The sequence below is a fragment of the Lynx canadensis genome, chromosome B3 (genome assembly GCF_007474595.2).
Source record: "Lynx canadensis isolate LIC74 chromosome B3, mLynCan4.pri.v2, whole genome shotgun sequence".
NCBI classification, from domain to species: Eukaryota; Metazoa; Chordata; class Mammalia; order Carnivora; family Felidae; genus Lynx; species Lynx canadensis.
Genome location: NC_044308.2, coordinates 122,250,536 through 122,274,871, shown reverse-complemented (window position 1 = coordinate 122,274,871; position 24,336 = coordinate 122,250,536). Strand labels below are relative to the sequence as shown.

The 24,336-nt window shown below is 41.4% G+C and overlaps 1 protein-coding gene across 1 annotated transcript in view; it reads left to right on the top strand.

Moving 5' to 3' along the window:
* The first annotated feature begins 18,785 nt into the window (after window positions 1-18,785).
* Window positions 18,786-24,336, top strand: part of SNW1 (SNW domain containing 1) — a 33,354-nt gene continuing 27,803 nt past the window's right edge. Inside the window, exons 1-2 of the mRNA XM_030319677.1 lie at window positions 18,786-18,891; window positions 23,716-23,869. Of these exons, the coding sequence (XP_030175537.1) occupies window positions 18,878-18,891; window positions 23,716-23,869 (168 nt within the window). The 5' untranslated portion in view covers window positions 18,786-18,877. The remainder of the gene's footprint in view (window positions 18,892-23,715; window positions 23,870-24,336) is intronic.

Sequence of the window (24,336 nt, the reverse complement as noted above, 5' to 3'; positions counted from 1 at the left end):
TAAAACGCTATTCTTAATAGTTGCAATAGTATTTTAGTTCATAACATTTAGTCAAAACTCTATTTTTGCTACTAAAAATTTTTGCTGCTCTGAACATCCTTGAAAATGTTTATTTGGAGGCCCCACTCTTTTTTTAAAAGTAGAGCTAGTAGTTAAAAGAAGATAAATATTTTCAGGTATTTAATACATACTATCAAACTGTTCCCTAAGGTTATAACCATTTATATTCCTGCCAGGAGTAAGGTAGAATTCCCCTTTTACCAAACCTTACCCTTCTGGGAGTTTTTAATTTTCCCTATTTCATAAGGAATTCTGAGTCCAAAGAGCAATTGATAAGTGTGTTGAAGCCAGACAGACCTATCCTTGAATCCTATTAGCTCTGTGACATTGTGAGTGTTACTTGACCTCTCTGGATCTGGGAAAAGAATAACACTGGGACATCATGGCCATTGAGTAAGATCAGAAATGTAATGATATATTACCTGGACATTTCTTAGCATGGTGCCAGGCTTGGTAAATGTTAGTTATAACTACCATCATTATCATTATTATTATTATATATTACCTTCCTACAGAAAAAAATTCTTAGCTTTTGTGACAGCTGCTTTCCTTTTCATGAAAAGGCTTTTTTACTTACCTCTGCATTCCAGCTGTATTTAAGATAAGTTAGGATGCTTCTGGTTGGATCTCAAAGAAACCTCAAGTCAAAATGATAAAGCTGCAGCACCCAAAGGTAAGAAGGATTTAGAAGACATGGTCTGACTCTGTTTTTAGTGACTTTGGCAGCTCTGCCCTTCTCTGTCTGTTGTTTTCAACCCCATGCCAATGTCCCTGGGATAAGGCAGCTCTCCAATAAAAGAGATGCAACTAAATCTCCATGTTTCTTCATTCACTTCCAGAAAGACTTCCTGCCCACTACCCTCCAGTCAGATCTTGAGGTGTACACTGATTGGGGACATGGCTTTATTTATTTTTTGACTTTTAATTTTTTTTTGGGGGGGGGGGGTGGAACTTGACAGGCTGATTCTCAAGGTAAAGATCCAAGAGGAAATACTGAAATCTGAGGCTACTGAATAAGGAGACCAATGTGAGAGGACCAGTTGTAACAGAATAAAAGAAACCCCAAACAGTTCTACACTTATGGACACTTGCTACATGACAGAGGTGGCCTGCAGATCGGTAAGGAAGGAGCAGACTTTTTAATACACAGCACTGATAAAATTGAGCATCTATGTAGAAAAAATTGAAATTACATTCCTATCTCACCTCATGCACGGTAATCAGTTCCAGGTGGAATTGACCTACATGTAAAAGGAAAAACTAGAAAGCTTTCATAAGATAATACAGGAACCATGTTCAAGACCTTGGCACAGAGAAGAATTTCTTAGACAAGACACAAAGAGCAGTAACCAGAATAGAAAAGATTCATAAATTTGCTTAATAATCACAATTTTCTGCTCATCAAAAGATACCATGTTGGAATAGAAATACATGTGGTAGACAAAGGACTAGTTTCCAAACCACATGAAGAATTCCCACAAATCAACAAGAAAAAGACATATAACCTGTAAGAAAGGGACAAGACATTAGAACAGGAACTTCACAATAGGGGAAATCAGGCGCACCTGGGTGGCTCAATCGGTTCAGAGTCCGACTTCAGCTCAGGTCATGATCTCATGGTTTGTGGGTTTGAGCCCCCCATCGGGCTCTGTGCTGACAGCTCAGAGCCTGGAGCCTGTTTCAGATTCTGTGTCTCCCTCTCTCTCTGCCCCTCCCCTGCTTGCCCTCTGTCTGTCTGTCTCTCTCTCTCAAAAATAAATAAATATTAAAAATTTTTAAAAAAGAGGAAACCAAAGGCACTCTCCTCATTACTAATTAAGGAAATGCAAATTAAAATTGATGCCATCACTACATACCAGATAAAAATTTTACAAGGTGAGCATATCAAGTGGTGGAGGTGAGAACATAAACCGAATCAACCACTTTGACACTGGTTTGACATTATCCACAAGCAGGAAGATCTGCATACCCCATGACTCAGCAACCATTCCTGGGTATATGTACCCTAGAGAAACTGACACACCAATATTCACAACAGCATTGTTCTTTACTAACTCCAAATTGTAAGCGCCCAAGTGCTCATCAGTAGTAGAACAGAAAGTCTTAGACAAGTTAGCCAATACCCTCTCTAATAATAACAATAACTAATACTCAAAGGGCACTTACTAGGTGCTAAATGCTGATACTAATCATTACAAATACATGCAGAACTTAACTATGTGCCAGGTACTCTTCTAAATAGGCTCCGTGTATTTACTCATATATTTATCATATATTTCACACTTAACCCATGAAGAAGGTACAATTATTATCTCCATTGGCTTTTTTTTTTTTAAGTTTATTTATTTGAGAGAGAGAAAGTGAGAGAGAGAGAGAAGAGAGAGCACGCACCGGAGAAAGAGGGAGACGGAGAATCCCAAGCAGGCTCTACACTGTCAGCACAGAGCCCGACTTGGGGCTCGATCTCACAAGCTGTGAGATCATGACCTAAGCCGAAATCAAGAGTTGGACACCTAATGGATCGAGCCACCAAGACACCCCTATCTCCATTTTCAAATGAGGAAACTGAAGTCAAGAGGTTCACTAACTTGCTCAGTATCACACAACTAGTGGTAAAAGCCAGGAGTCTGTCTTCATGGAGCATACTCTAAGGCAGAACCTTAAGAAAAACCAGCAGATACAGAGTTAATAAATAGAGGCTCAAGAATTAAAAAAAAAAAAAAAAAAAGGAGAAAGTCCATTGTGGCTTCCAGTTATCTCACAGGGGGTCTCAGGAAACTTGGAGCAGAGATCTTTTTATTAATAACATCTTTATTGAGATATAATTCACATACCATAAAATTCACTCTTTCAAAGTGTACAATTCAGTGGTTTTTATTATATTCACAGAGTTGTACAACCTTCACCAGTATCTAATTTTAGGAACCTTTCCAATACTGTAAAATGAAACCTGCACCCATTAGCAGTCACTGGTCTTTCCTGGTCCCCCCTTCCGATCCCCCAACCCTGGCCCTAGCCCCAGGCAACCACTAACCCGTGCTCTGTCATGGTCATGTCTGTTCTGAATATTTAATATGGATGGAATCATAATATCTGGTCTTTTGTGACTGGCTTCTTTCACTTGGTATAATGTTTTCAGGGTTCAAACATGTCATATCATGTGCTGCTACTTCATTCTTACTACTGAATGATATTCTATCCCATGGAGATTCATTTTGTTTATCCATTCATTAGTTGATGGACATTTGGGTTGTTTCCACCTTTTGGCTATTATGAACAATGCTGGGCTATGAGTATTTTGTACAGGTTTCTGTGTAAACGTGTTTTCATTTTGGGGGGGTGTATACCTAAGAGTGGGGTTTCTAGGTCATATAATAACTCTATGTTTAACATTTTGAGGAACTGCCAAACTGTTTTCCAAAGTGGCTACACCCTTTATTTCCACCAGCAATGTATGAGGGTTCCAATTTCTCTATATCCCGATTAATACTTTTTATTGTCTATTTTTTTTTAATTTTTTTTCAATGTTTATTTATTTTTGGGACAGAGAGAGACAGAGCATGAACAGGGGAGGGGCAGAGAGAGAGGGAGACACAGAATCGGAAACAGGCTCCAGGCTCCGAGCCATCAGCCCAGAGCCCGATGTGGGGCTCGAACTCATGGACCGCGAGATCGTGACCTGGCTGAAGTCGGACGCTTAACCGACTGCGCCACCCAGGCGCCCCTGTCTATCTATTTTATTATGGCCAACCTAGTGAGTGTGGAATGGTATCTTATTATGGTTTGGAGCAGAGTTCTTGACTGTAGGTTGAACTTGACCTTGATCTCTGCAAGGGAAGTCTCTTCCATCCTCAAGCCTTCACAAAACCTCTGCCACGTCTCTCAGACGCCTGGTAGGAGTGGACTCATGTCTGTGAGCAAGGATAGGCTCTGGTCCTTCACTTTCAGTTGACCTTCCCACCAGTCACAGCTAGACCTGCTAGTTCCCTTGCTGGATGCATGCCCTCAAAAAAAAAAAAAAAAAAAGTTCACAGGGTCTACCCACTATCATTACTTTTCCTATGGGTTGAGCCTGGCCTTGACCATTCAGTCTTCCATTGTCAAGTTGAGAGATCCTAGATTCTTTCTCTCTCCTCTGGACTGCTCAAAGAGAAATACTCTCACCTCTGGAAGCTTCTCTTTATTGCCCTGGGAAAATTTTGATTTGCCTTTGTCAGGAACAAGCATGTAGATAGTTTATTTTATGGAGGGGTGTAAATTCCACCAGCTACACAGATTCTGATTTCTGTTATTTAAACACTAAAATATTCTCAAACTGTCATCTAAAGGAATAGCTTTATATTATTGTTGATGTGTAATTGAGTGATGGATGTGAAAACTCCTTCTGTTAGGAACTTGTGTTGATGGAATTTTGAGAGGTGGTCCCCCAGGGTACACGTGTGTCCTTCTGGTAAGTCAGGGAAATGTGAAGATGTGAGTGCAGCTGGTATATGGAACCAGGAGGACTTGGCCATTGACCAGCTTCAGTCATCTTTTGTCTGTTAGTGATGTGACAGCTAGGGACATGGCCCCTTCTGAGAAGGGGTCAGGGTAGAAGGTCAAAGGCAGGTTAATAGGCAAAGAAGATCCAAAGTCAGCTGCTGCTACCTCTGAGACCTTTCTCAAGCTGTTCCATCTGCTTAAACAACCTCTCAACCCCACCCACTGCCTAAACCTCTGCCACTGTCCTTCTAGGCCTCACCCACCAATAGTATATGACCCTGGTCAGGTGATAGATATTACAGGAAGCATCCTCCGAACTCCCAGACCTGGTGAAGGGACTCTTGTTGGTACTTCCAAAGCATTTTGGGCTTACCTCCAGCATGGCACTCCTCACATTGTGAGGTTACCTTTTTACACCAGGGGCTGCAAATGCATATGCCTACAGAGGCCAAGCAAATTATCAAAATAAGTGAAGCCGGTCCGACATGAGAATAATCCTGGCTTTTAAACAAAAAGATCATTCATTTTTCTGAAATCATGCAGCTACTTCGACCCATCTTTTGATCTCTTTTGAGAGCAGCCTAGGTAAATGAAAGGTTTTACTTCTATCATAAGAAAAGCAGTACAGCTGCAACAATGAACAGCCAGTGACTCCCTCAGCTTTGGATGCAACAGGGGGTGGCGGGGTCTGTGGCCCACATTGCCACGTGACCAAATGCATTCTAGAGGACTGCTACCATGGGAGAATGCAGGCCCAGCTCTGCTGTTTTCCAAAAGCAGTGGTAATTCCAGATTTTATTGAAATCTCCCCATTTTGAATTATCTGCAACTAATTCAAAAAGTTTAAAGTGTATGTGTGGGGGACAAACAGAATACTTCTGAAGACCAGGTTTAATCCACAAGCCCCAGATGGACCAATCCGCTGGTTGTTAGGACTTGGGCCATCAGTATTTCACTGAGTCCCCCAAATTAGCTCAGGGTCTAGTACAGAAAAAACAAAATTTTTTTGTCTTTTTTGCTGGTACAGAAAAAAAATTTTTTCAGGGGCATCTGGGTGGCTCACTCAGTTGAGCTTCCAACTTCGGCTCAGGTCATGATCTCACAGTCCCTGAGCTCGAGCCCCGAGTCAGCCTCTGTGCTGACAGCTCAGAGCCTGGAGCCTGCTTCGGATTCTGTGTCTCCCTCTCTCTCTGCCACTCCCCCACTCATGCTCTGTCTGTCTGTCTCTCTCTCTCTCTGTCAAAAATAAACATTAAAAAAAAAATTTTTTTTAAGAAAAAAATTTCTGATAAATTTTTGAAGAATAACAGCAGATAACCATTTAGCACTCACTGTGATCCAAGCATGTAAGAACTTTCCATTCATTATCTCACATCATCTTCACAGCCTTATGAGGTAAGTAGACTTGCTGAAGGATACAGAGCTAGGAAGCAAAGGGGGCAGGACTCAAACTCAAGTCTGACTCCAGATTTCTTAGAAAAGTAGAATCAGGAGTGCCTGGGTGGCTCTGTTGGTTAAGCACCCAACTCTTGATTTTGGCTCAGGTCATGATTTCATGGTTCATGGGATCGAGCCCCACCTCGGGCTTTGTGCTAACAGCATGGAGCCTGTTTGGGATTCTCTCTCTCCTCTCTCTCTCTCTCTCTCTCTGCCCCTTCCCACTCACTCTCTCTCACTCTCTCAAAAATAAATATATAAAATTTTTTTTTTAATTTTTTTTTCAACGTTTATTTATTTTTGGGACAGAGAGAGACAGAGCATGAACGGGGGAGGGGCAGAGAGAGAGGGAGACACAGAATCGGAAACAGGCTCCAGGCTCTGAGCCATCAGCCCAGAGCCTGACGCAGGGCTCGAACTCCCGGACCGCGAGATCATGACCTGGCTGAAGTCGGACGCTTAACCGACTGCGCCACCCAGGCGCCCCAATATATAAATATTAAAAAAATAAAGAAAAGTAGACTCTTCCATTCCAGGCCCAGTATAGAATAGTAGTTAAGATCATATTCTCTGGAACTAAGGTCCAGATTGGTCACTTTCTATTTGTCATCAGGCAATTTACATAACATCTCTAAGCCTCCATTACTTGGTCTGTAAAATGGAGATAATAAGAATTAACTACTGGGCTGCCTGGGTGACTCAGTTGGTTAAGTGTCTGAATCATGATTTCAGCTCAAGTCAAATTCCCAGGGTCGTGGGATCAAGCCCCATGTCACGCACCATGCTGAGCATGGAGCCTGCTTAAGATTCTCTCTCTTCATCTGTCACTCTCCCCAGCTTGCACACTCTTTCCCTTTCTCTCTCTCTCTCATAAAAAAAAAAAAAAAAGAGTTTTAACTATTCATAAGGTTTTAAGGGGCAAATGAGTTAAACAGACACAGAGGAGCTCATCAGCAAATAACTATTCTTATTGTGCCAGTATTTTCCCCTTTAGGGTTATTAAATCCATAGCCAAGCACACACACTGAAGCTTCTTCATCCACAATCGGGGATATTCAGGTGGAATATCTTGCTACTAGAGAAGAGACAAGGAAGTAATGTAAGGAGTCACTTCAGATATCAGATGGCTGCCTTCTGAGCCGGCAGCACACTCGATAGGAATGAAAATGATCAAAACAAATGACAGCGCTCAGGGCAGGGGGCAAATTGTTCCCCTGCCAGGCTATTCAACAGAAAAAGGAATAGTTATCTTGGGTCTAAAGCTTCATCCCCACTGGAGCCTTACGTTTCAAATCCCTTTCAGGTTAGAGCCAGCTTTCAAAAAGAATAATTAAATCTGAAAAGAAATGGGGTCAGCAGGTCTTGCAGTGCTTTTAAACAGGAAGTCTCAGAGCTCAGGGAGGGAAGCAGCTGACAGCAAAGCTGCTTTCCTGTACCTCAAAACGAAGAACAGCTCGGCTCGGTCCCAGGAAGGAAATGCAGGAGCCCGTCCCACCACATACAAGTTCACCTTAACTTTAAGTCATCTAGAGTCGAATAATCGATTCTACTCAAAAATTGCTGCATTCCAGAACAACTTCAGTTTGTCTAATAAAAATTACTGTTATCTTTAGTAACAATATAAAAACAGAGATTGCACTCATGATAACAAAGAAATGAAATACCTGGGAACTAATATCCTGACAGACGGGTACAATCTATATAAAGAAAACTCCAAAATATTATTGAAAACGATGAAAGAAGATTTTAATAAGTCAGAACCCAAACAGTGTTCCTAAAACATAAAAATGTAAAGATAGATAACCAGCTAATCTACGTTAATTCATGGTCAACTCAATAACAATGTTCCTAAAAGCTTTTCAAAAAGTACTCAATAGGGGCGCCTGGGTGGTTCAGTCGGTTGAGTGTCTGATTTCGGGTAGGGTCATGATCTCATGATTTGTGAGTTCCAGCCCTGCATTGGGCTCTCTGCTGTCAGCGCAGAGCCAGCTTAGGATCCTCTCCGTCCCCCTCTCTCTGCCCCTCCCCCACTCATGCTCGCGCTCGCGTGCGCATGCTCTCTCTCTCTCTCTCTAAAAAGCAATAAACATTAAAAAAAAAATACTCGGGGCACCTGGGTGGCTCAGTCGGTTGAGCATCTGACTTCAGCTCAGGTCATGATCTCTTGGCTCATGGGTTCGAGCCCTGCTCAGGCTCTGTGCTGACAGCTGGGAGCTGGGAGCCTGCTTCAGATTCTGTGTCTCCCTCTCTCTCTGCCCCTCCCCCACTCGTTCTCTCTTTCTCTCTCTCTCAAAAATAAACATTAAAAAAATTTTTTTAATACTTGTCAAAATAATTCTAAATTTAATTTGGAAAAAATTAATGAAGGGATACTATGTCATACTTCTTATTCAGTTATTTATTCATTTTATTAATTTTGCATTTTACTTGACTTTGCTTTTACAGCTTTATTGCAATATATTTCACATCCCATAAAATTCACCTTCTAAAGTGCACAGATTGGTGGGTTTTAGTATATTCACAAAGCTGTGCCACCATCAGCACTATATAATTTTTCAACACTCCAAAAATAAACCCTTGTACCCACTAGTAGTCACTCACCTTTCCCATCCTCCAACCCCTACCCAACCCAGCCCCAGGTAAATTTTTTTTTAAGTAAGTTCTACACCCAAATTGGGGCTTGCACTCATGACCCCAAGATCAAGAGTCGCATGCTTTACCAACTGAGCCACCCAGAGCCCCCCCCCCCCCCCCCCAGTAAATATTAATCATTCTGTCCCTACCATCTGTCTATTCTGGAAATTTTATATGAATGGAATTATATCTGGCCTTTTGTGATTGACTTCTTTCACTTAACATAATGTTTCCAAGGTTTCTATAGTCAAGAATTTAACCTTGCACAGAGATCTGACCTTTGTCCTCAGCTTCTGGGGAATAATTTCTAAGCTCTTGAAATGTCATGCTTAAGAGGAGCATGGTTGTTTGCCTGGGAGTCTTGGGTCACCAGATTGTCTAAAAATATAATTTAGGGTGGGTACTGGGCACATCAAATAGTCAGGGTAGGGGATGGCCAGAAAGTCCAGCAATGTGCTTTAGTGTAGGGGTCTAGGTTACCCAGTATCAGTAGATGTCTGGAGGGGCTATAGACTGAGATCAGCCACATAAGCAATCAGTCACACCTACATGATGGAGGCCCAGTAAAAACTTTGGATGTCAGGGCTCAGGTGAGCTTGCCTGGTTGGCAATAATCCCTGAAGACTGTCATGTATCACTGCCAGGAGAGCAATGCTGTCCTGGCTACACGGGGAGAGGACAGCTGGTTGCTTCATATTTGGAATCCTCCTGGATTCTGCCCTATGCATTTCTTTCTTCTCTTAGCTGATCTGAATCTAGATCCTTTTCCTGTAATAAGCCATGAGGATAACATCTTTCAGTGAGTTCTGTGTGTCCCTCTAATGAATTATCAAAACTAAGAGGCAGGTGCCAGGGTAGCTCAGTTGGTTAAGTGTCCCGACTCTTGATTTCAGCTCAGGACATGACCTCACAGTTCATGAGACTGAGCCCTGCGTCGAGCTCTGCACTGACAGAACTGTGGAGATCATGAACTGAGCCAAAACCAAGAGTCAGAGGCTTAACCAGCTGAGCCACCCAGGTGCCCTGCCCCATTCTTGCTTTTGTTTCCTTTGCCTACAGAGACATATCTGGAAAGAAATTGCTAGGTCCTATGTCAAAGAGGTTACTGTCTGTGTTGTCTTCTAGGATATTTATAGTTTCAAGTCTCATGTTTAGATCTTTAATATATTTTAAATTTATTTTTGTGCATGGTGTAAGAAAGTGGTCCAGTTTCATTCTTTTTCATGTTGCTGTCTAGTGTTCCCAATACCATTTGTTGAAGAGACTGTCTTTTACCCATTGGATATTCTTTCCTGTTTTGTCAAAGATTAATTGACCATGTAACTGAGGGTTCATTTCTGGATTTTCGATTCTGTTCCATTGACCTATGTGTCTATTTTTGTGCCAGTTCCATACTGTTTTGATTACTTCAGCTTTGTAATATAACGTGAAGTCTGGAATTGTGATGCCTCCAGCTTTGCTTTTCTTCTTCAAGGTTGCCTTGGCTATCTGGGGTCTTTTGTGGTTCCATACAAATTTTAGGACTGCTTGTTCTCGCTCTGTGAAAAATGCTGGTAGTAAACCTAAAGCCAGCAGAAAGAAGGAAATCATAAAGATTAGAGCAGAAATCAATGATATAGAAACTAAAAAAAAAACAATAGAACAGATCAATGAAACCAGGAGCTGTATTTTGAAAAAAGTACTAAAACTGAGAAACCTCTAGCTGGACTCATGAAAAAGAAAAGAGAAAGGACCCAAATAAATAAAATCACAAATGAGAGAGGAAAAATAACAACCAACATCACAGAAATGCAAACAGTTATAAGTAAGCAAACTGAGAGAGAAGTTAGGTTGATGAAGTTTTGGGGTGATGGGGGGGGGGTTCTTGGGGTCTGGAGCCAATAGCCAGGAAAGAATTCTAAAGATATCTTTGGTGTAAAAAGGTGATTTTATTAAAGCATGGGGACCGGACCCATGGGCAGGAAGAGCTGCACTGGGGTCCTGACAGGTAACTCATTATATACCTTCAGGTTAGGAGGGGATCAGGGATAGAGCAAGTCTCTAAGGTATTTTGGAAGCAAGGTTTCTAGGACCTTGAGGGGCTAGCCGTTGCTAGGAAAACGCCATTTATTACCGTTTAATAAAACCTCAGTCATGAGACCCTTCCGGTGTATATGGGGGGCCATAAGCTTGGAGCATGATTGCCAGCATATATCTTGAGAAGTTGAGATAAAAGAAATTGACTTGCAGGATCCTGGAGTTTGGGATAATGTTAAGCTAAGGTTCTCTTTTGCCCCCAGCAAAATGTCATCCTTGAGGCAGCTAAGGTCCTAGAGAGAGGTCACTCTGCCGGTCTCAAGGACTTGTCAATGGGCTCTAGTCAGTAAGGGAATTTAATTTTTCATTTGCCTTAGTTTCCCACTTCACCATGGCAAGCACTTAAACCCCTTTCCTTTGTTCTCGGGTAGCCAGGAGTGTCTGAGGAATATCACACATATTCCACCTGGGGGTCGGGGGGGGGGGGGGGGGGGAGTTGTGCTAGCTTGTTCTTTGTCCCTTAGCCTGCCTCATGCTCCCTCATCAAGGTGGCATGCCCAGGATGCACAGCTAGTAAATAAGCGAGTCGGGAGAGGAGCTTTGGAATCTGTCTGTTTAACCACTTCGGACACTGACTTCACAATCTGTGTGTTTAACCACTCCACCCTGTCACCTCACTTGCGGCTAGAGTCACAGCTAGTTAGGAATCAGGTTAGGTCCTCGCTTCTCTGAGAATGAATTTTCCCCTCTACCTGCAATACCAAGAGTGGAGTGAGCAGATGGGTCCTGGCCAACTGGAGCAGCACCAATTCTGACCCACGTGGGGCCCTCCATTTTGAGCTGCTAATACCTGGGTAAGGAGGGCTGTGTGGCAGGAAGACCCAGCACAGAGGAACACAAACCCCCTCACCCACACAATTGAATAAAGGGCTTGGCCTCAGGGTATAATATCATATTATTTGTGCAGTAGATTTGCCTTCTTAATTATGTTTTGCCAAGATTGTTATTAAAGTCAGTTGCTCTTCTGCATATACCCCAAGGACAGTGAGGGACCATGACTGGTAGAAATGCTTCACACGCAGGTGCTTCTGTGAGAAACGAGAGTGGATGGTAGAAACACTTCTCGGCCCCTTTCTTTCAATCCAGCATCCCTGGTCTTGGTCGGTATCTTACGGACTTCCCATGTTAATTACTTTAACCTTGTCCTCAGTGGCCTCCTTTGTCTCTCATCACCATAGAAACCCACTCGGACTTAAGAACTGTCTTTACTGCCAGTTTCTGTGACCCAGCCCTCTATTTTAGCCCTCCTTCAGCTCCACATCACCTGCTGAATTAAATCTAAGCTCCTTGATCTCGGCTTCTGGGACCTTGTCTAATTTGCTGCTCTTTTATACTCTTTCTAGAAATAATACATTCCTGGAGCAGAGGTTAAAGCAGATCAATGTCAACCAAAATATTAACAGTAATAACCAATATATTTACATAGTGCTTTAGAGTTGAGTAAAACATATTCACCTGCACTACCTCAATTAAACACTCCATGATAGATGTACAGCATGTAACACGATCAGCATATTAAGTTTGATAAAATCGGGGCCCAGAGAAGCATCTCGACTGATAAGGAGAACAATGGCAAAAGAAATGTAGGTAAAATTAAATTTCCTTACTACTTGTAGCCCATTGATAAATTCTTGAGACAGGCAGAGTATGACATTCCTCAAGGAACTCACAACTGCCTTAATGTTAATGTTTTGCTAGAGGCAGAAAGCAAGCTCAGTGACTATAGCCAGACCTCCAGGATCCCGTAAGTCTTCTTTAACATATAAAAATCTCATCAGAAATTTCCTTTATCTCTACTCACCCTCGCCCCCCCCCCCAACTTAAAAGTATACAATCAATCATTCCTCACAATCCCAGTGCAGTTCTTCCTGCCCTCGGGTCCTGTCTCCATGCTTTAATAAAAATGCCTTTTGCACCGTAAAGCCTCAAGAATTGTTTCTACACTGTTCACTCCTAGTCCATGTCACATAGACCATGATAACACAGTTTATTGGTGAAGCTATAGCCTGAATTTATATCTTCAGACTCCTACTGTGCTTGTTACATTACACAATGTGATCGATAATCCTGCATTTACCAAAATAATTGTTTTGGTTTTTTTTTTTTTTTCCTTTTGGCTTATATGCTGTGACAGACAAGATTCTAAGATCTATCCCAAGATCTCCTCCCTGCCCACCCCTTAGGTACATGCCCAGCATAATCTCTGGGGCTGTTAATATGAGACAACTGTCCCCTGATTATGTGGTTATATGGCAAAGTTGACTTTTTTTTCTAATGCTGACTTTTAAAAAAAAAAAAAGCTTTATTTATTTTGATAAAAAGAGAGAGAGAGAACCAGTGGGAGAGGGGCAGAGAGAGAGAGGGAGAGAGAGAATCCCAAGGAGGCTCCGCACTGTCCATGCAGAGCCTAAAGGGGAACACACAACAGTGAGATCACGACCTGAGCCGAAATTAAGAGTTGGATGTTTAACCAGCTAAAGCCATCCAGGTGCCCCTAGGTTGACTTTATAATAAAGAGATTATCTGGATCGGCCTGACCTAATCAATGAGCCCTTTAAAAGCAGACAGTTTCCTCCACCTGGCGGCAGAAGAGAACGTTGGAGAGATGTGCCCCAGCTGGCCTGAAAGAAAGCAAATGTCCATGGTGGGAAGGACCTGAGAGTGGCCAGCAGGAAGTGAGAGTCAGCCCCACTGACAGCACACAACAAAACAGGAACCTCAATCTTACAACCGCAAGAAACGAAATTTTGCCAACAACAAGAATGCACTTGTGAATGGGCTTTCCTACAGAACCTCAGCCTGATGAGAATCCAGCCTGGCCAATATTGTGATTTCAGCCTATGATACCCAGGGCAGAGAACCCAATCATGCTGTGCCAGCCTTCTGAACTACAGAAATGTGAGCTAACGGAGGGTGTTGTTTTAAGTCACTAAGTTTGTGATAATTTGTTACATAACAATAGAAAATGAACACAGGGGAGCCTGGGTGGCTCAGTAGGTTGAGCGTCTGACTTCAGCTCAGGTCATGGTCTCACGGTTCATGAGTTCAAGCCCCGCATTGGGCTCACTGCTATAAGTGTACAGCCCCCTTCAGATTCTCTATCACCCTCTCTCTCTGCTCCTCCCCTGCTCACTCTCTCCCTCAAAAGTGAATAAACATTAAAAAAAAAAGAAGAAAATTAATGCATTTTCCATTTCTTTTCTAACAGGGTCATTAGAGCTAGACCAGGCTTTTTTTTTTTTTTTTTTTTTTTTTAGTTCTCATTCAGTAAAACTGACTTTTTTGGTATACAGTCCTATGAATTTTAACACATGTATAGATGCATGTAACCACCATCACAATCAGGATACAAAACAATTCCATCACCCAAAAAAACTTCCTTGTGGGGGTCACATCTGTCCCCCACCCTTAATTCCTGGCAACCACTCTCTGTCACTTAAGTTTTATCTTTTCAAGAATAACTGCATGGAATTCTATACAGTTAACCCTTGAACAACATGGGTTTAAATCACAAGGTCCACTTATACGTGGACTTTTGAAAATACAATACAGTACTGTAAGTGTATCTTCTCTTATGATTTTCTTAATAACATTTTCTTTTTTCTAGTTCACCATATTGTAAGTTTTAAGTTACCTTATCTTTTTTTAATCTTTTTTAAGGTTTATTTTTATTTATTTTGAGAGAGAGAGAGAGAGAGAGAGCAGGGGAGGAGCAGAGAGAGAGAAGGGAGAAAGAATCCCAAGCAGAATCCCAAGCCCTGATGTGCAGCTCAGACCCACAAACCGTGCAATCATGACCTGAGCTGAAATCAAAAGTTGAATGCTTAACCGGCTGAGTAACCCAGGAGCCCCTTAAGTTATTTTATCTTATGTTAAGTAATAGTAGTTAGGTTTTCAGGGATTCAAATTTAGATAAGGATTTTTGACTGCATGGAGGGTTGATGTCTCTAATTAATCCTTGCATTGTTCAAGGGCCAACTTTAATATATAAGTTTTTAAGACTGGCTTCTTTCACTTAGCATGATGCCTTTCAGATTCATCAAAGTTATGTGTATTAACAGTTCATAGAATGGCAAATTAACACAAAAATGTTTAATTTTTAAGAGAGAGAGAGAGAGAATGCGAGCAGGGGGAGGGGCAGAGAGAGAGGGAGACATAGAATCCGATGCTGGCTCCAGGCTCTGAGCTGTCAGCACAGAGCCTGACGCCGGGCTGGAACCCACCAACAATGAGATAATGACCTAAGCCGAAGTCAGACTTTTTTTTTAGTATTTATTTATTTTGGGAGGAGAGTGCAAGCTGGGGAGGGGCAGAGAGAGGGAGACAGAGGATCTGAAGTGGGCTCTGTGCTGATAGGCTGACAATAGTGAGCCCGATGTGTGGCTTGAACTCACAAACCGTGAGATCATGCCCTGAGCCAAAATCGGATGCTCAACCGACTGAGCCACCCAGGTGCCCCTAAAAAAAATTTTGTTTAATGTTTATTTTTAAGAGAGAGAGAGAGAGAGAGAGAGAGAGCGCATGAGAAAGGGAGGGGCAGAAAGAGAGGGAGACACAGAATCCGAAGCAGGCTCCAGGCTCTGAGATATCAGCACAGAGCCCAACATGGGGTTCGAACTCATGAACTGTGAGATTATGACCTGAGCTCAAGTTGGATGCTTAACCAACTGAGCCACCCAGGCACCCCTAAAACTCTTTATCTAGAAGTTTAAAAACTGGAAAAAAGTAGGTACCTGCCTCAGTCAATATAATATGCAACTCTTAATCTCAGGGTCGTAAGTTCAAGCCCCATACTGCACAGAGTTTACTATTAAAAAAAAAAAAACAGAATAAAGTACCAAGAATAAAAGGATATTGACACTAAAAGAGATCATTGATATTATCTGGGCCCACTCTATGCTTTTACAGATAAAGAGTCTATATCCATTGAGGGGTTGAGGACTTGCCCAACATTGTTCAGGCACAGATGAGGAGAGAGATTCAATCTTCTTTGTAGTAAAGTAAACCATCAAAATCTATCAAGTGTGATAAATGTTAAGACTGGGGGAAGAACAAGTATTACCGGAGCACAGAAAACAAACATTGTATAAAGTCCTTTTCATTGCTAATGATAGAGAATCAATTCAAACTAGCTTAAGCCAACAAAATAATTTATTGGCTCACTTAATTTAAAAAATTCAGGACAGTGGGACACCTGGCTGGCTCAGTCAGAGAAGCGTGTGACTCTTGATCTTGGGGGTGTGAGTCTGAGCCTCATGTTGGGTGTAGAGATTACTTAAATAATTTTTTTTTTTTTAAGTTCAGGATGGTGTGGTCTTCAGGCACTGCTGAATCCAGGAACTTCCATGATGTTGTCAGAGGTCTCAACATCTCTCTTCCCGTCTCTTTACCCTTCTGGTCTCCTTGTTTTTGCATGGTGGCCTCATTCTTTCCTGTCACAGGGTCTTGCTATATGCCAGGATAGATAAATACTGGCAACTCAATCTTATAGCTTCTGATCCAAAAGATAGAGGGATGCTTCCTCTCCACTGATTCTATTGATCAAACTTCTGCCCATTCTTTTTCAGTCTCTTTTACTGGTTTCTCATCTCTCCAATCTCTAAATATGGGAATTCACTCCAGAAGGCTGTCCTTGAAAAATTTCTCTTCTGTAGCTACACTTTCTAGATAATCTCATCTGGTATCATAAATTTACATACCATCTATACTCACAAAGTATAGACCTTTTCCCCTACACTTCAAACTTGTATATACAACTACTTACTTGACAGTTTTACTTGGCTATCTATATCTAACAGCCATTTCAAATGTAAGATGTTCAAAACCAAACTCCTGATCTCCCACAAACATGACTCTCTTGCAGTTTGCCATCATAGTAAATAGCAACTCCATGCCTCTAATTTCTCAAACATAAACCCTCAGAGCCATCCGTGATTATTCTTTCATATTTCACATCAATTCTAGTATTAAAATTTGTTCGTTCTACCTTCAAAATAGATCCAGATTCCAATCTCTTCTTGCCATCTCTACCACTACCTCCCTCCCTAAACCATCAGCATCTATTCCTGAATTATCACAAAAGCCACCCAACTGGTCTCCCTGTTTCCTTTCTTGCTTCTTGGAGTCCATTTTCAACACAGCAGTCATAATGATCTTCTTAAAACATAAATCAAATTTTCTCTGCTCAAAATTTCCAATGTGATTTCCATAAACTGCAAAGGAGTGATCTCCACGATACAGTAAATGGAATAAAGGCAAGGTAGAAAAAAGTGTGCATGGTATCTACCATATGTCTAGGAAAGGAAAAGGAGCATACAAATATATATGTATTTGTGTATTTTTTTAAATGTAAAGATAAACAATAAAAAATTTTTAAAGGTTATCTATAAGGTGAGGAAGGGAAAATGACAGAAGAGTCAGGGAAAGAACCTAGACTTCTCTAAATGTACCACCTTGGTAAATTTTGGCTTTGGAACGATGTAACTGTTTCACAAAACTTTTTTTTTTAAGCGACTCCTAAGAATCCAAAGCAAAAAGAAATAAAACTATCAAGTTAGTGGCATAGTCCCACAGAGAGGAACTATTCCAAGTCTCTTACTTTCTTCCTTTCTTTTTTTAAGAAACCTCTACACCCAACGTGTGACTAAGATTTACAATCCTGAGATCAAGAGCCACATGCTCTACCAATTGAGCCAACCAGGCACACCCTGCCCCAAGTCACTTTAAAGCCGTGCAATTTGACTATACATGCCTAGAGAGATATACTCTAAGGGCAAAAAGAATTGGAAAAAAAATCAGAAACTATTAAGTTTCAATAAGTAATCATATTAGTACTGTTATTCTGAAACTATTTCATATATACAGTAGGATGAAGCAATTATGTTAATTGATTATGTCATTGCCATTATTGCCAAATGTAATTATGTTAATGCCAATAGGTACCAAGATTTTCAGAAGAGATATGCATATAAAATCAAAGTTAAGCAAAATCTGTGGAATCCTAAGTTTGCCCCAGAAATATTAATATAAATGCATGATGTATTTTCTCGAAAAATGTGTGTGTATCTAAATGTTTTAGTTTTGCCAATTAAAAAGGCTTACAAACAATAATCAACCCAGTAAACATGAATATTTGTAGCATCTAGATTGTCTTCTCTAAATATCACTTTCCTACTTAAAGGAGGGCTCCTTGGAGAAATGACTGATTCCAAGTCTGGGGCAGAAAAAAGTACTAGATTAGCCTATAACATCTTGTCACACCAGAAATTGATTCATCCTGGGTAGGGGATGTTGCTGCTTCTGTTCAAAGTAGTGTGTTTGGTTCAGGAAAATTCAAAAAGCTGCACATTTACAGTGTATGCACCTCTCTGTATGTGTGCTATACTGCACCTAAAAGATTGTATCTACTTTTTATCATGGAAAATGTCCAATATATGAGTATAACGAACATCCATTTCCCCATTATCCAGCTTGAACAGTGATCAAAAATGGCTATTCTCATTTCATCTGTACTCTACCCACTTCCCTTTCTCCAATATTTGTAAGCAGATTTCATTTATCCTATCAGTTCATCAAAGATTATATTTAATCCATAATCTAAGTGAAACACATAAACTACCTAAAACACAAACATACATAGTATACAAAGGAAGTGTTGTAAAGGTAACTTAACCAAGGGTCACACTATCTTCCCAGTAGAGTATTTTGGGGGCGGGGTGTGGAAAGAAAAGTTTCGGGTGTGAATGTTTTCAGAGCGTCCTAAAACTCTCCATTCGACGGTCCCACAATTTCCTATTGTTTTAAAGCCCTGTCACCCTTTTATTTAACGTTGCTGTTCCCGGGATACTCTTGTATTTGGGATCCCTCCCTACATGGGGAATGAGACTGAGTGGGGAATAAAATAAAGCAGTTTAAAGGGCATCTCTCACCTTCGTTATTTTGCCTAGGGAACGCTGCATCATGTCACAGTGTACATCTGCCTTTCTTAAATGAAGCCCTCATCCCGTTAATAACCAGTCGGTCTGGTTAGGACAGAACCAAAGCGTACTCTTGTCCAAAGAACTACAAATCCCAGAAGGCCCTTCGGCTGAGGCGCCTGCGTATCGCGTGCTTCTTCCTCTCCACTTCTCGTCAAGGGGAAAGACCCGCCCCGCGGTGCTGTCGCTCGCGCTGGAAGAAGCGGAAGAAGATGGCGCTCACCAGGTGGGTTGTTGATTGGGGTCCTCGATACGGAAGGGTCTGGGAGTACCCACCTTTTTCATTTCTCTGCCCACTGTCTCCGGGCGGTGACCTGGCTCAGGGCACAGAGCGACGTGGGCCGCGACCACGGCTAGGCCCTCTTGCCGGCCTCCGGGGCGACTAGGCCTCAGCGAAGCTGGGGTCTTTCCTGAGCGGTTTCCCGGGTTGAGTACACCCCCCCCCCCATTAGAGCCGAAAGCTTCGGCGTGGTGAATAGTTTTTCAGTCTCAGATGGCAAGGAGTCGCACGTGTTTTTCGCTTGAACATCTTGGGGATGTGGCGAGCTCTCCGTCCGGTCCGCGGCTTGCGCGGGCACGGTGGGAATGTGGAGAGCAGTAGCTTATTTGGGCGGAGTGAAGCGGCGGGAGGTGACTGCCCGGCTTAACAGCGGTGGGTCTGCCGAAGTCTCGTCTCTGTCCCGAAACAAGGATTCTTGAAAAAAGCGGGCCCGGTGCTGGACAGAGATTTTAAATTAGCTACTGTAGTGGCCGCTGCGTGCTAATAAGGCGTCGCTGCTCTGCACTATAACTTTGGACCTTAGAATTTCTTCCATAGGTAGAACCGCTTCAGATTTTTGCTGTTCCCGGTTGCCTTGGTAACCGCATATAAAGTGGTCCCCGCCTTTGAGAAAAATATGTTTAAGTGGGAGATTCCGAGGAGTTACGTAACTACTACTGGTGTGCGACCTTGCTGCCCCATCTGAGTGGAAAAACTTTCCATGCGAATGCAAGCAGGAAAAGTTGAGTTGTCTAAGTTCGTCGTAAAGAAAGTAATCATTTTAGGACATAAGCTTGAGTTCTCTAAACACATTTGATTCTCCTTATATTTAATCTTCCTGGCTGATGAATCCTGAAAATGTTTTAAGCAGAAAATTCTTGGGGGAATTAGGTTTGGGTTCCTTGCTTTACCCTGGGGGTTGTGTATATACAAAAGGAAACCTAACAGTCTTTGCAGGGAAGATGGGGGTACAAGGCATACAGATATGAAAGAAGTAAGGGCACACAAATGCTCGCTTGTGTAGTACTAACCTTAAGTGCAAAAAGAATTAGATGAAATGAGTTGAATGGACTGGGAGTTTTCTTTAGTAAAAGTTACAAACAGCAGACTTTTGAGTGCACCTCCAGGTGGGAGGCACAGTGGCAACGATTACTAGAGTTATGAGTAAAGGTTTTGTGGAAAAGCTGGAATTTGAAAAGGACACACAGGAAAAATAACATGTCGTGGGTATTGTGTGCTTAAAATTGCAGTGACAGAGTGCAGTCTTCAAATGACTAGTTTTGGGGACTACATAGTGTTCTGATTTTGTTGAGTTCTGACTAATTTGATTTTTAGAGGTGGTCTCAAGTTTCCAGGTGAAGTGTTATTTATCTCCAAGATCTACCAAGGATTCTTAACAGCAGAGACTTGACGGAACTGATATGTTATAGTTTTGGTGTCACCAGTTATTGTTACTAAAGACTGAAAGTCCTCCTGATTAAGTTTTCTAAATTGAAGTATATTTAAGGTTATGTGTCTAATAACATCACTTGCATTTAGTATGCTTTATTTAGTAAAGGGGGAGAGTAGACTAAGTTGTCTCAACACTAGCACTGTTGATATTTTGGGCTGGATAATTCATTCTGGTATGGGGCTGTCCTGTGTATAGTAAGATGTTTAGCAATATCTTTGGCTTCCTCCCACTAGATGCCAGTGATACTGCCCCCATTCTCTACCCCCAAGTCTTGACAATCTTAATGAATTGTATGTATCTAGGTATTATCATACACCTGCATTGTAAATATTTTGCCCCCCAGTTGAGAACCACTGAAGTAGCCTTTCGGCCTGCATATGCAGCCCACTCTGTACCCCTTCCCCCTACCCTGCTACTGCAGGAGTGTGCCTCTTTGTGGGAATGTCATCCTTTACAAGGAACTGCAAATTTAAGACCCTCTGAAAGGCTAGAGTATGTTCAGACCCTAATCCAGGCCAGGTAACCTGTTTATTGGATTGTCTGAATTCTCCACTTTGACAGGCTGCCTGCCTTTTGATCATTTTAGTGACCAGTTCCTCCAGCAGAAGGTAAAAAGAAGAGTAAAATAAGTAAATATTGTAGCTTCTTTGGAACTGTCTTTGTATGCCTTCTATGTACTGGATATACATGGTATACTGAAAATAACTATGGTAGAAACCCAAAACTTTTGGCTCCATTCATCCATTCATCCATCCTTCAGTTAGTACATATTTGTTGAGGATCTACCATGTGCCAGGCACTATTCTAGTGCTGGTTTTACAGTATTAAATCAGTGTTGCAAACTCCTTGTTTTCAAAGAGCTTACATTCTAGGAGAGATAGACTATATATGAGTAAACAAATCAATAATGCAATTTCAGATAGGAATTACTAGAAATAAAAATGAAAGGACAAAGAATGACTCAAAATGTGGAGTGGGGTCCTGTTTTGGACAAGGTGGTCAGAAAACAGCTGTGGAGAGGTATAAATGAGCAGAGACAAGAATGTTAAGAAGCAAGGACTAAAAGATCTAGGAGGGGTGTGTGGCTGGCCCACTTGGTACAGCTTGAGACTCTTGGTCTCAGGGTTGTAGGTTCAAGCCCCACATTGGGTGTGGAGATTACTTAAAAATAAAATCTTTAGGGGCACCTGGGTGGCTCAGTCGGTTAAGCGTCCGACTTCGGCTCAGGTCATGATCTCACAGTTCGTGAGTTCGAGCCCCACATCGGGCTCTGTGCTGACAGCTTAGAGCCTGGAGCCTGCTTCAAATTCTATGTCTCCCTCTCTCTCTGCTCCTCCCCCGCTCATGCTCTGTCTCTCTCTCCTTCAAAAATAAATAAAAACATTAAAAAAAATTTTTTTAACAAAATCTTTTAAAATGAATGAATGAATGAATGATCTGGGAAAGAGTTTTCCATAAAAGCACTACAGGAAAGAATGTTCTTAATAAATGGAGCATTTTATGGTAGATGGAGTAGCAAATGTAAAGATCTTGAGATGGCAAAAGGAAAGGCAATAAGATTGTAGTGACATAAAGATGGTGAGAGCAAAGGGCAGAGTGAATTTAGTTCTCCTGCAAACATATAAGTAGCCCTCGCTGTGAGCTGGACAGTGCCTAGAGTTAGGGATGAAACGAAGCAGAAGCCATGATTCCTGCAAGTTGCTCAGTCTGGTGAGAGAAAGAGGTAAATGAGTAGATGATTGTGATACAGTAAGATAAATGTTATAGTAGTGGCACATAGAATGTCTTGTGGGAGCATGGGTGGGGTGCAACTGATCCAAATTGGTGGAATCACGGAGTGGCTCCGCATAATCAAATATGTATGGAACAATATGCGTTGATGAGTATTTAGACACTGTGCCAAGGGGGTCATAGATTTTCACATTTACTACTTAGAGCAATTCTGTGACATAGGTGGTCTTTTGATCTGTCATTAGATGAGAAAACAGAGGTTCAGAGAGATAAGTAACTTATCTGGGTTACTACCTGGCATAGGTTGGATTTGAACTCTGAGCTCTTAGCTGTCACATTCCTGACATTCTGGACTGGATTAGATCCCTCTGATGTATACCGTCATAGCACTGTATACTTTTCCTTCATCGTTTGATACAATTTGTAATTAGGGAATTGTGTAAGCATTTGATTGTCTCTCCTCTGCAAGGCTGTAACCTCTCTCTTATAGTCTCATTGCTTACATAGCACAGTACCTGCACCCAAGTGATCAATAAATATTTTGAATAAATAAGTTCTGCTTATCCAAATATGCTTAGTCGCCAAGAATCACAAAGGAACCCTAACTTTTCCATTAAACATATCAATTTACTGGAATCTTTCTGTGATACTTTGGGGTATCTCTATAATAACATTTATCATACTTGAAAGTTGTTAAGAATAGCTTGGTAAAAAGGCTGCTGTGATTAAAGAATGACAAACTACATCTTTTTTTTTTTTTTTTTTTTTAATTTTTTTTTTCAACGTTTATTTTTGGGACAGAGAGAGACAGAGCATGAACGGGGGAGGGGCAGAGGGAGAGGGAGACACAGAATCGGAAACAGGCTCCAGGCTCTGAGCCATCAGCCCAGAGCCCGACGTGGGGCTCGAACTCACGGACTGCGAGATCGTGACCTGGCTGAAGTCGGACGCTTAACCGACTGCGCCACCCAGGCGCCCCAAGAATGACAAACTACATCTTTAGAATTTCTCCTTTGAATCTTTGACCTCTCAAGTTTTAAATTGCATTCTAAATTAGATACCTTTGGGAAAACACACTCATATATGCAACCTGTGTTTTCTTTCTTTTATGCACCTCTTTGTTACATTCAGTGCTAATCCTTATTATTTTTTGTTGTTGTTGTTGACATTAAAATAGTTAAAAGTAAGAAGAATAAGAGTAAAGTAGTTAAAAATAAGGAGTGTAAAAGTAGTAAAGGCACTAAGACACCATATACTGGACAGTTGGCCCCTGGGTAATTGAGAATGTTTTCTTGCTTGTTACAAGAAAAGAAATGTGGAAGCATAACCACTGAGTAGTTTATCTATTATATGAAATATCTGTTAGTTTTTTATTATGGGCATCATTTGCCTGCATCTTAGATGTTTTTACTGTATGTCTCTGAGCGTTTATTTCTTTCCAGGCAAAGTAAAATGGCTGATATTAAATACTGCCATGAATCATTGAAATGTTTGCTTTTTTGCTTAAGGGAAAAAGTATTATGGTAAAATAGTCTCTGATGGCCAAATTGCAAGGATCAAATGTAGGAGTTTTTTTTAAATCTGACTTTTATTATCTTTGCTTATAGCTTTTTACCTGCACCTACTCAGCTATCTCAGGACCAGCTTGAGGCTGAAGAAAAGGCAAGATCTCAGAGATCACGACAGACCTCACTGGTCTCCTCCCGAAGAGAACCTCCTCCATACGGGTACCGGAAAGGCTGGATACCTCGGTTATTAGAGGTAAATAATTGTGTTAACGTTTATTATAATACCCTTGTAAAATACCCTAGAACCTCTGCACATGAATGCCAATATGCTAGAAATTCTGGTCGTGAGTTCCTAAGACATATATTCCTTTTAGAGGATTGATCTTTTTCTTCTGGCTTATTACCACTTCTTTGTGATCATAAGAGAATTCTACCTGTTTATGTCTCTTCTTATGTCCAACTATTAAACATGTACAAAAGAAACTAGCATACTCTCTATAAATCCAGGGATTACTGCATATGGAAAATAATGGGAAAGTAAGGAGAAAATGAAAAGAAGAGTTCATGTTCGGGTGCCTTTCCCTCCCTTCTCCCCACATACACAATGCCACGTAACCCTGAAGAGACAGCCTTCCTTCAGGGAAAACTCCAGCAGCATTTCTATTTCTGATTTCCTTCTTGTCGAGTATATTGGAAAGAGCATAGACGAGAAGTTTAAAA